Source organism: Chelonia mydas, chromosome 3, assembly GCF_015237465.2.
Source record: "Chelonia mydas isolate rCheMyd1 chromosome 3, rCheMyd1.pri.v2, whole genome shotgun sequence".
NCBI lineage: Eukaryota > Metazoa > Chordata > Testudines > Cheloniidae > Chelonia > Chelonia mydas.
The window spans coordinates 105,611,597-105,623,926 of NC_057851.1; the positions used below are offsets into that span (position 1 = coordinate 105,611,597).

The 12,330-nt window shown below is 41.8% G+C and overlaps 1 protein-coding gene across 1 annotated transcript in view; it reads left to right on the forward strand.

The window, feature by feature from the left end:
- The window catches only part of ZC2HC1B (zinc finger C2HC-type containing 1B), a 37,072-nt gene that overhangs the window by 13,796 nt on the left and 10,946 nt on the right, over positions 1 to 12,330 (forward strand). The window contains exons 5-8 of the mRNA XM_037893540.2: positions 387 to 517; positions 1,548 to 1,641; positions 4,826 to 4,916; positions 10,122 to 10,642. Of these exons, the coding sequence (XP_037749468.2) occupies positions 387 to 517; positions 1,548 to 1,641; positions 4,826 to 4,916; positions 10,122 to 10,233 (428 nt within the window). The 3' untranslated portion in view covers positions 10,234 to 10,642. The remainder of the gene's footprint in view (positions 1 to 386; positions 518 to 1,547; positions 1,642 to 4,825; positions 4,917 to 10,121; positions 10,643 to 12,330) is intronic.

A 12,330-nucleotide genomic window follows, 5' to 3' on the forward strand; every position in this document is an offset into this window, starting at 1 on the left:
AATAGAGATTTGTAGTGCAACATCAGAGGGGAGAGAAACTCTCATTGATTTCAGTGGGCTTTGGACCAAGCCCTGTATGTCAACAACAAGAATCTCAACACTTTGCAATTGATCATGGCACCCAGCCTTCATCTCTACAACAAACAGATCAAATGAACATAGTTGCCACGGTGTGCGGAATTTTGCCAAGGGCAGTTCTTAGCATTGATGGGGAAACTGAGTTACAGTGAGGGGAAGTGACTTGACCAAGGTCACCCAACAGGACAGGCAAAGCTGGGAATTGAACCCAGGTCTCCCGAGTCCTAGTCTCCCAGAGAGTAGTCAATTCTCTCTCAATATCTTATGAGCTGTTGATTCAATCATACCCATTCCTTTGTTGTAATCAGACTATATTCAGTGTCCTTACTGCTTGAGAAGGTTTAACGAAGCTGCAGCAGAGCGGCACATCAGTTTTTGCAAAGAACAAGCTACACGACGTGTCTTTGCACCAGGCCAGAAAGCAGGCAAACAGGCCCCGGTAAGTAACACACTCGCCTTGTGTTTTCTTGCAGACAGGCTCACCAGACAGAATGGGTTGTGATGTAGGGAGGGAAGCTCCACGTTCATATGTAGCTTTAAACCACAGAGAAGCTAATGATATTTTTGGTTTTTTAATTAAATGCAATGTGAGTTGCTTCAAAAAAGAGCTCCTTTCTCTGCAGGAAGTTATAGAAAAGTATGGTAGCAAATGCTGAGGAGAAAATAGCTTCTTCAGACTCTTCTTTAATCCGATTCCAGGAAAGCAACTGTAGAGTAATGAAAACGAATACAGCTTCCATGCTGGATACAGAGTACTACTGTACTATGCTAAGGGATATATCAAAGGCCGAATTCCTTTGGTAGCCTCCGAAGTGGGGTTAATCCTCTGTGTCTTGAGCTGTGCCGCTGTGTTTATTAAATGTTTATACAACTTCTACTGAAAGATTTTGTTAAGATTTTATTAAAACATAAATTGTTCATTAATTAAAAAAAGAGTAAATAAGTGACAGACGGAGTTAGTAACTAGTAATCAGCAAAGTAAAAATCTTGTTATGCCCACCAGTTCATTTTCTTTTAAGTATTTCAATTTTGGAGGAGGGTCAGCTTTCTGATGGAAGGAAAGGTAAATCCTACAATGGAGGGGGAAAAATCAAGGATAAAATTCTTTATCTACCACCAAAAGGCTTAAAAAACTCCATAGTTAAGATGGTGGGTGTCTAATAAAGGGAGTTCCTGGAGAACCGGGTGTCTCAAAGGGATGGTGCTGTTGAGGGGGAGATGCCTACGTGTGTCACTGAAGGGCTGCTTCTCTGAGTGTCTTGGCTGTTTTAGACTGGATGGGAGAATAATGCTTTGGGGAAGGAGCAAGCTATTGGTGGCCTTTCTCTCTGCTCTGGCCTGCTGCTGCTGTCAATGAGGGGATTAAGAAAATGGACTCCTCTCAATACCTCCATGAAATCTCTGCTGGAGTTGAGTCCTGGTCAGTTCTGTCATGAAACTATGCTGACTGCTTGTGTTATCCTCACCAGGGCAAGCAACAAATGACTCAAAGGAGAGAACCAGCCTTAACAAGTGCTGTGGAATCACTGCTTCAGAACAGAGTCCAAGAAGCTGCCATTGCAGGTAAGGAGTTGCAGTCGGTTGGGCGAGTGAACATTCAGAAATACTTGCACAAGGTCATTACTACTCTGCAACTGGGCGCCAGTTACTGCTACCGCTCAAATGTGGCGGAGTAGCATCACCCTGTCCGCACTACCACTTTTAGCCAGTTTTGTACCCAGTTAGTGAGCTGGTTGGCTCGAACAGCAGTTTGTGTCCTCCAGCAACATGGGTAACATTATTTTAGTAACCCGGGCAGCTAACGGTGTTACCTCCTGCCAGCAGCATAGACTAGTTACAGTAGATGGCTGTCTTCCTATATAACCAGTCATCACTCACTGTCAGTGCAGTTTGGGCCCAATCCTGCAAGGTGCTGAGCAGCTCATGGGGCATCAAGCACTTTCAGCTCTCATTGAATTCAGTGGGCCTTGAGGGTGTTCAGGAACTTGTAGGATCAGACCCTCTCTATGAAAACACATGCCAGAACGCATTGGCCACTGTGCTGTCTGGTGCCATTCTGTGTAGAAATCATTCAGGCACTGTGACACCTGCTGAGGCACTATGGAGGAGCTGCTGAGACTTTTCCTAGAATGCACCACAACAGCCAGTTAGGCAGCACTGTCGGGGTGGCTGCACAAATGTAGTTTTGTTGTTTTTGTGGCTTTTTTTTAAAGCAACACTTCTGCTGTGTGGACAGAATGTAACCATGTTTGTAATTGGATCACGTGAGTGTGTCACAGACTGGCGAAGAAAATATGGCTGTGTTTGTCGACTAGGATGGGGAGGCGTTATACGTGTAGAATTTGGTAAATGAACAATAAATTTAGATCTTAGCTTAATTCTGTCATGAGCAGGAGGAGCTATTTCCCTCCTCTTCTCCCTCACCCCCCGCATTGAAAAGGACAAACATACAGAACTAATAATACTTAGCACTTCACATCTTCAGGGTGCTGCACAAAAACTTACAATAATCCTTACAATAATCCTGGGAGGCGCAGGGTGAGAAAACAGAGGCAGAGCAGTTAAGTGTCTTGATCCAAGGCCAGTGACTGAATCAGTGGCAGAAGCAGAATTAGAACTCGGGAGGTCCTGACTAGAGCTGATCACAAAATGGGATTTCCATGCTGTTGGAAACTAGTCTTTCTACATTCATTTTCATCCCAAATCAGGACAAAGTTAAAATGTCAAAATATTTCACAGAATGAAAAACTTCAACTTGGAAATGTCCAAATGCTTTGTTTTGAATTGTCATTAATCTCTGCATTTGGCTGAGCCACTGCAGTGTCTCATGGTAGTTGTTGTTCTGGGTTCCCTCTGCATCCTGGGCAGATTACATCTTCTTTGATGTATCACAGTGTTTCCTTATGGTTGAGATGCTGCAGTGCTTCATGGGACTTCTGTGGCTGAACCAGTGTGGTTCTTTATGGGACCCAGAAGTACAACTTTCATAAGGCACTGCAGTAGTTAAGGCAGACGCAGAGATTAATGTCGACCCAAAGTAAAAACATTTCATTTTTTTCAATGGAAAATTCCCACAAAATCTTTTCCCAAAGAAAATCTTCAATTTTGACAAAACCCCATTTTCCAGTTGCAAAATTTCCATTGAAAATCTTCAACCAGCCCTAGTTCTCAACTCACTTCTCTAGAATACTTTTTAGAAAAGAAATGGGGGAAGGAGGGAGAGGTTTTAAAGCTTCCATGTAGGAAGCATTGGGGCGTTTTTAAAAATTACTTGTCTGTATCCTTTTGTACTTTAGGTTTTTTCTAAGTCTTTGGGTTTTCAAAAATTACTAGAAATGCATTAAAAGTTAGCTAGGCATATTTTAAATGTAAACATTCCCCTGCATGCCTTGAAGCCCCAGTACTTGCAGCATGATACAAATAAATGCATGACCACCAGAAAGTGAAACTGAGGAGAAAGTTTTTCAGTAGTAGTCCCTGAGGAAGAGAATTAGTTTTTAGCATTTGAGCTCTACTATTGAGAAGTAAGGTTAATGGCAGTGAAGGATTTTGCTAAATGAAGAATTCAGTAATGCTGCAACATCATCTTTATGCGCTCAAAGAACCAGGTTGTGACTAGAAGCAATAGAAGGAGAAGAGTAATGAGAAGGGTATTGCACCATTATTATTCCTCTGTATGCTATAATAGTTATTTTGTAGATGGCAGCAATTTGAAATCTGTTGGATCAAGCTTGATGTAGGTTTAATATTAATGTGAAATAAAAATACAGCTTAGTAAACTGAATCTTTCTGTCCGTTATAGTGGACCTTGTGGAAGGAATGGGGCAGAAATGAGATTAATTTCCCTTGCCACTTGGTGTCACTATAATTCCAATATATCTGCTGTCCTTATTTTCATTTCTTACATATATTGCGATTGCACAGTATTGGAAAAGTATTGCTGGAATCTTTTCCTTGTAATTCTGTCTGAGATCTTTTATGATGAGTGTTTAAAGATGAGTATTTACCCAAATTATAAGAGGGGGGCCCATTATCCTTGTGCCTTTTGAGATCCTTGAATGAAAGGTGCTATGAATGCCAGGTATTATTGATATGACACTGCTGTCAGCTGGCATGTAATTTGTGTGACAAGGTTTCTTTTGACCTACAAGGGGCACCCCAGTTTTTAGTCTTACTGCAGTCAGTAGACCTTATGACATGTTCATTCTTCTCTTACTCTGATTTATTTTTATTTTATTTTTGACATCCCTTTACCTAAAGCATATAGGTGCATGAGAAAACAAATTAGTAATGATAACATGGAGGCTATGGCAGTCTTCCCATGCAAAACAAGAAAGCCCTTAAACACACCAAACATGCTGAATTTGGCATTCAGTATTTTTTGGAGCAGGGTGGGAAGTTAGGAACCAGGTGCTATTTGTTATCTATCCCATTGTTGGGCTTGGTAAGTTTCTTTCAGGGTTTCCCCCACCCGCCCCCATCAGACTCTGTTAGCAACCTACACCACATTCCTAAAGCTGTTCATTCTCTTTAAATACCATTCCGCTTAGCATGTCTGTCAACATCCATTGGGTAATCAGTTGCTCAGTTATCTGGAGCAATACTTGTTTTTAAAAAGTCCCTTTAAAAAAAAAGTTACATTAATGATTATTGGAGGTATAACCCAGGCAGTTATATGTATGTGTGTATTTTGCAATAAGTAATTTAATGTAAAAAATTATTGAGATGTAGTACTGTGCTTTTAAAGGACCTGCTGTGCAGTCCTCCGCTGGAATGCCAGAGAGAACCAAAAAAACATCCGGTGTACCCTCTGGAAAAAATACTTCAGGAGATTCTCAGTAAGAAATACTTTATATTGAGGCTTATAAGGATTAGATTTTTATGAGTAAATGTTGTTAAAAGTCAATTTCACTGTACACACGTACAAAGTGACATATGATCAAATTACAAAATTTACAGATAGACAAAAACAATGCTTGAGAAGTTATTAGAGTTTGCTTCAAGGATATTTACTTGGTATGTTTTGACATGTGATGTTGACAATTTGTTTTAACAGTTATAAAGCTTTAACTTCTTAATCTTAACATCTATTGTCATTAAATAATTCTGAGTCTAGATTCTCACAATCGTGAAAATTTCAATTGATTAAAAATTGAAAAAAGTTGATATTATCCATCAAAATTATTTTTTAAAAAACTGATTTTGCCAAGCTGATGTATATTTTACAGTAAGGTTAATCAAATGATCAGATTTGCTAGGCTTGTTAAATGTAAACAACATATACAGTACGTAGGAAATATGTCGCAACTAGTGCCACTGGAAGTTGATGTAGCAGAATTTCCACCCATTCTGTGAAGGGAGGGTCTCCTTGTGGGCTTTTCGGGTATTCTTTTCTACAGAACTTGAGTTTTCTCAAGTGTTAGGTGGAACTCTTGGCTGGTAAGGGAACAGTTTCAATGTAAACTGATAGTGCTTTCTGCCTGAGACTGCAGACACAGTGGGTATGTCTACACAGCACCTAGACATCGAGTCGGCTGGCATGGGCCAGCTGCGGGATGTGGACTTGGGCTGCGTCGCTGTTTCATTGCTGTGTAGACTTTCAGGCACGAGCTGGAGCCTGGGCTCTGGGACCCAGCAAGGTGGGAGGGTCCTAGAGCCCAGGCTCCAGCTCGTGCCTGGAAGTCTACCCTGCAAAGAAGCCCGAGCCCCATGAGCCTAAGTTGGCTGGCACAGGCCAGCCATAGGTTTTTCTTTGCTGTGTAGACATATACACCAAGAAACATTAGCTTTAAGAACTATGAACTTCCCTGTTGCTCTCAGTGGAATAATCACTCTGAAGTATACTAATAGAAACATCCAGCTACAATACTTATCTGTATGGAATGTACTTTCATATAGCCTACCCAGACTTGCTAAGATTTCAAGTTTTATGTTTTACCAAATTTTACCAAAAATTGAATATTATGTCTAAACATAATTTTTGTCCTTAGCATGGGACCTGCGGGGTCGAGGACAGGAAAATGTCTGATGGGAGAGTGGAAGGTCTCTAAGGCAGGGGAGGGTTCATGTGAAAATCTCAAGTAGGCACTGAAAGCTCTGAACTTGGGGGGCAAGAAATTTAAAACAAGACTGAGTGACAGTTTTACTTCAAATTATTCAATACAAACATAATTTGGTATAAATTTTCTTTTAAAAATCCAGTGGATTTTTCCAAAAATATCTGCAAAATCCAGGGCAAAAATAGGGAAAATCTGCTGCCAATTTCCACTGGCCCTAGGCATGACAGGATTTAATACCAGGGAAAATACCACTCCGAGAAGTATTCCATAATCCATAAGCAACAACAGAATCAGTTAGAAAGTAAAAAAATTCTGAAAAATCAAATTTTTTCACAGAAATTTAAATTTTTGAAAAATTTTAACCACTTGATAAACTGGTAACAGAGCAAGCAGTTTCTGTGAAAACTTCCAAAAAATGTATGCAAAGAATGTCAAGTTGGAAAGCGTCCAGTCATCTCCAGCATAAGTAAAGGGTGGGGCAGTCTGATAAGAAGTGCCTGAGCTTTCACCCACCTGGCCACGGCCCATTCGGTTTATTCTTGTATTACATATAAAGGAATGGCAGGTTCACGGGCAGCATGTTTAATATTTTTTTAATTTAAAAGCAGAAGAAGGTGTCTGATTATGGATTAAGCACCTTTTGTTGTTCCTTTTTTCTACTCCGCATCAGCTCATGAATTTATAGAGCCTTTCATGAATGCCTAAATAGTTGTTGTTCCATGGTTGGCTGAATTCATCTAACTGGCTGTGATAATTTTGTTGTTTCTGTTGCTTTGGTTTAACCTTATTTTGTGAGGAAAAAATATAAGTAACACGGTATGAAGGGTTTGTCCCAGTACTAATAGTAAGTAAATGTCACTTCACTGATTTCAGACTCCCAGCACAAAGCGGAAGATAAGGTGGCAGATCACCCATGACTTGAAATGGCTGCCTTTACTTGTACGGCATTGCTACTGAAGGTCTTAGGAAAACAGTTCCATAAAACCATCTGCATTCCAACTTGTCTCACAGTTTTATATGGAAGACAACTGTGTGTTACTGATTACAATACAATGTGCAAGCAGAAGTTTACAAACGTGCTTAGTTTCTTTTGTGGGATACAAATTATTTTCTAGTGCCCTTTTTAAAGCATAATTGATTTTTTTTTTTTTAATTTTTTTTGTAAATTGTTATTCCCCATTTATGACTGGTTATAAGAGGATACCATCAAGACATTTAAAATTATTTTTAAACATCATGGTGAATGTAGTAGGGTGCCCGGAGGACCAGGCAGCAAAGTGGTTGGCATGCCTGACTTCTGGCCCCTTGCTTCCCTGGCAGCGGTACCTCAGTCATTAAGAAGGGGACTTGGGCCCTCCCTCTCCACCAGGTTCCAGCCCAGGGCCCTGTGTGAAGCAATGCCAGCAGGGTCCTCCCATCAGAGAGTCCAAAATCTGTCCTACCCTAGAAAATTAGTCAGCTTAACTACGATGCTCAGTGGTGTGAAAAATCCACACCCTGGAGCAATGTCGTTAAGATGACCTAACCCCTGGTGTAGACAGCGCTAGATTGACAGAACAATTCCTCTGCCAGCCTAGTTACTGTTTCTCGGGGCGGTGGATTCCCTACACTGAAGAGAGAACCCCTCCCATCACCATAGGGAGTATCTACACTGACGCACAACAGTGGCTTAGCTGTGCCACTGTAGTATTTTAAGTGTAGATATACCCTAATTCCACTGCCCCGGGCTACTTCCTGTCTATGTCTCTTCAGTTTGGGGAATGGCCACTATAGTCTGTAGTGGTTCAACTCAAATGGCACCCCCTTGTGGACCTTTTGTAGCATCCTGCCACAGTCCCAGGTTCCTCTGAGCAGGGCGGATGTAAGATTGGAGGGGTCTAACCTGACAACGTCAGTCACATAGCTCATTCACTGCTGAGAGCTCCTCGGTCTCCTCAGCAATCTCTCTCAGTCAGGGACACAATGTTTCTTCCCTTGAGGCTTTCCTAGCTGTCAGGCTCCTAGTGATGTTCCCCTCATGTAAGGAGGCAGCTGGCTCCTGCCTCTTCACCAGTCAGTTCTGAAATGTGCCAGGTTCTCGCTCTCCTTTTCTTCTTCCTCCAGGCCTGGCATTGGCTGCAGGAATAGGGAGGGCCATAGGCTCTCTTTAACCCTTTTTGTACTGGTGTGAGGTTTCTCAGCTTCACCACAGTTAATAAGCCCAAGATGCAAATACCATCTTGCATGTCTTTGTGTATACCATAAAAACATTTATGCCACTCCAATACACCTATCTGGAAATCTTGGGTGAATTGCTCTCATCGGGTGATAACCAGAGCACCAATCATATTGCATTAAAATTTTGGCACCAAGAATTCTTGCCACGGGCCCTTCTTTCTGACCCCTCCAAAAATTCCCTAATATTTACTATACACATGCCTCTAGAGCATAGGGATGTCCCTGGAATATTACCGAAAATTACGAATCTCCAAAAAAGTAGTGTGTCCCGAAGTAATCATTATGTGCTTTACACTAAGCCCAGTGGCGTGCTTAGGAGTGATCTACAAAGTTTAGTCTGGGCCAGGTGTGTAGCTATGCCATGAAAACATTAATAAGTCTTATAGTTATGTACTCTACTATGCAGACTCACCTGGGACATAAGAATGTGTTCCTGCTCTTTCTTCGTAGAAAGAGGTATACTGCAGGAGAAGAGGAACTCCTTGTGAGTCAAAAGGCAGATAAACTGAGAAAGTGGCAGAAAATGTTTGATAGGCTGAGAGCTATGTCTGCTGGCCCTGTTCACCTCCACTGCCATCAGGATTCCAAACTGCTGCTGTGAGAGTGTTTCAGAATTGTGTGTTCTAGGACACTCAACTTCCAGTAGTTATGGTGAACCTTTCTTGGCCATGCTGAAGTCCACCAAAAATATAAGCAACTCAGCTCAGTCTGTTTAATTTTGGTACATCTAATGCTGATTTCAATTTTTTCCTGCCTAACTTAGCTTCCCTGGTAGTTAAATCTTTTGTAGACGTTAGAGTACAAGATGAATTCTTTATTCAGCCTAGCCCTTCTCTGCCACCTAAGTTCAGGCCTACTTCCTCAACCAGAGGGATAATGACCAGTCTTTGGAGAAAAGTGGAGAACTGTGGACAATCAAGATGTAAATATTAGCTTACAGCCTCTTTCTTCTCAACCACTGAAGCAGTAGTAATAGTCTCTTCCAACCGTGTAGTTGTGAAGGATATGGTACTCTGATCAAGAAAAGTGCTGCAAGAAAGACCAGTTCCTGCTGATGAGTTCTGCTAGAAGAGTTGCTTACGTGTCCGAATGTTACCAAAGAATATTATTAGAATTCAGTCTGCAATTTCTCGCAGAACTCTCCCTTTATTGAAGGAGAAAAGTCTGGGGAGGGATAGCTCAGTGATTTGAGCATTGGCCTGCTAAACCCAGGGTTGTGAGTTCAATCCTTGAGGGGGCCATTTAGGGATCTAGGGCCAAAATTAGGGATTGGCCCTGCTTTGAGCAGGGGGTTGGACTAGATGACCTCCTGAGGTCCCTTCCAACCCTGATATTCTATGATCAGTAAATTCCCTTATTGATAAAACACCTAGGGAATTCATACAAATTCTACCTTTTCTGCTCACTCAGTTAAGCTTTAAATTCCAAGTTGCTAAGGTAAAATTAAGGTCCTCAGTCCCTGAAGTAGACACTGCAGTGTCCTCTTCTTTAAGCAAACCCTTCCTCTTGAAAGGAATGTCAGTCCCCAGGATCTACTTGAAATGCCCTCAGTGAAATAATATGGTAGGAGGTTACATTGTCTGGCTTAGACTTGCTGGGGCTCAGGGCCAAAGCCTGAGCCCCACCACCTGAAGCTGAAGCCGAGGGCTTTAGCCCTGGGTATCAGGGCTCAGGTTACAGAGCCACTGGGCTTTAACTTTGCCCCTTTTCCCGCCCTTTCGTCCCCACTTCTGTAATCCAGTTTATCCATTGCTGGCATATTTTCAGGGGACACCATCCTGTGAACTTGCTGCCAGCTGATGTGAGAGCAATATGCAATCTCTGGTATCCCTCTGGGGAGAGAAGGAGACCAAGTCCATCTGAAATTGATCATATGTAACATCCTGGCATGTGACAAGGCAGCCAAGCATGGCCAGCATGGGCACCACTGAGACCGGCAAACAGGCCATGAGAGGATAAAGGATCCAGAAACACAAGGCCCAGGATGACTCCAACTGCTTTTGCTCAGAGCAGAAAACTTGCCTGTTTTTTACAATGAGCTGGACTGAATCCTCAGAACGGAGACCAATCTGCTGGTAGATACTGCGCAGAAGCATCTTGAGGCTTAATTGTGAGGGACACAGAGGAGGAAAAACAGTTGTTCCATGGACCAGGAGATGCCTGATGCATTGCTGGGATCTCAGAATCAATTTAGTGGATCTGGGATCCCGACCCAGAAGCACAGATGAATGATACCTGAGCCAGCTTGGGAGGAGGAGGAATCTGGAACCGGGGGACCGCTACTGCAGGTATGTGTTGCTTTTCTCTGTAAGTTGTACTTGTGAGAGCTGATTTTGCAGGGTCGATAGGAAGAGTTTTCCAAGTTCTTAAGAGTACTGATTTTAGTATCTGCAAAGGTGCAGATAGAGCCTCATGTAGGTGCAAGTGTCCATTTGTCCCACTGCTCTGCCATACCCTGCTCTCCAATGCCTCCCCCTTTCCACATGCTTCTGTAGCAAGAGGGGCAGCTTTTAAGCCTGACTCCCAGATCTCTGTATATCTTCACCCGTTCGGGATCCATGAGCCTGCTCCTGGTCAGGGCAAAAGTTGCAGTTTGGCAGATACAGCAGCTAGCTGAGCCATGCCATGTGGCTGGACTCAAGCAGGGGGAGAAATTTCAAAAGTAACACAGAAACCACAATGTAAAAGTCTAAAAATAGAATTTTACTGTGAGAATTACATATTAGGCATTATGGCCAAAGCATTTAGATTACATTATATCGGCCCATTGGCTGGACTACAGTATCTGAATGTGCTGCTCTCAGCAATTTCAGGTGCATAATAATAGTTCAGTCCCTCCAAACTGTGGCCTTGATTCAAAAGCAGCATTCAACCCACTAAAGACCATTCCCAAGAATGTACTTGGGCACACAGCCATTGCATCGTGAACTCCGTGTACTGCTGGTCTCCCTGTTTTCTCTGAAGGTAGAGCTAGGACATACGTAGTCACTTCTTGACTGTTTCAAAAACTCCAGCAGAAACCTTTTTTAACTGAGCAAGAATTGAGGTTGAGAGCTGAATGTTCACCTTTCAAAGTCTAGGAAATGGTGGTACCAGGACTTCTGGGATTTTCACTGGGGTATTATGGGAGTTTGCTATATTCTCAGAACCTTTCTGTGGTTTCCCAGGTCTTTGAAATCTCCCAAAATCCACTGTTTTAGGGAGCTGGGCCAGGAAATGACACTGCAACTGCACAGACATGGGACAAAAACTGAAACTGAAAAAACAGCCTGGCCGGTGTGAACATACTGCCCTGTTGATAACTTACATCGGTGGTGTCCCACTAGTTCAGTTACTAGTGGTTCATTTTGTTTAGACAAGATAGGAGAGGTTCATTTGTTTAATGACTTGGGTATGAACTGTGAATCCAATTCATATTCTTAATAGTCTCATATCCTCCTTCCAATAAAAAGAGAGAGAGGTGTAAACTCAATCTTGTCTCTCAGCTTCAATGCTCTTCATGTTCCCTGATTAATTCTCAAGTTGATTTCTTTTTCTGGATACACAAACGTAACTCCTTCATTTAAAAAAAAAAAAAAAAAAAAAAAGTGTAATCATTATTACAAATTGTTTGATAGGAAAAGGAGGGTACCTTCCATCATTCTGTTTGTAATACACTGATTTCAGCACAGTGATTCCCAATAGTTGTCCTTAATTTAAAAAAAAAAAAAAAACCTGAAGGTGCTGCTTCTTCCATATAAAATGCTTATACAGTAAATGAAAGACCAGAAATAATTCTCAAATAATGCCTAGTAGGATACAACAATGATTATAGTCTGTATTACTCTTTACAGTTGAAGTAAACTAATCAGAGTTGTTTGCAGTTATGACAGGTTAAAATAAGACACACATGGCCAAATTCAAACTAGCATAATTCCATTGACTTTCAGGGGTAAACAGCTAGGATAAATGTAGCTCAGTTACATTAGAAAACAGT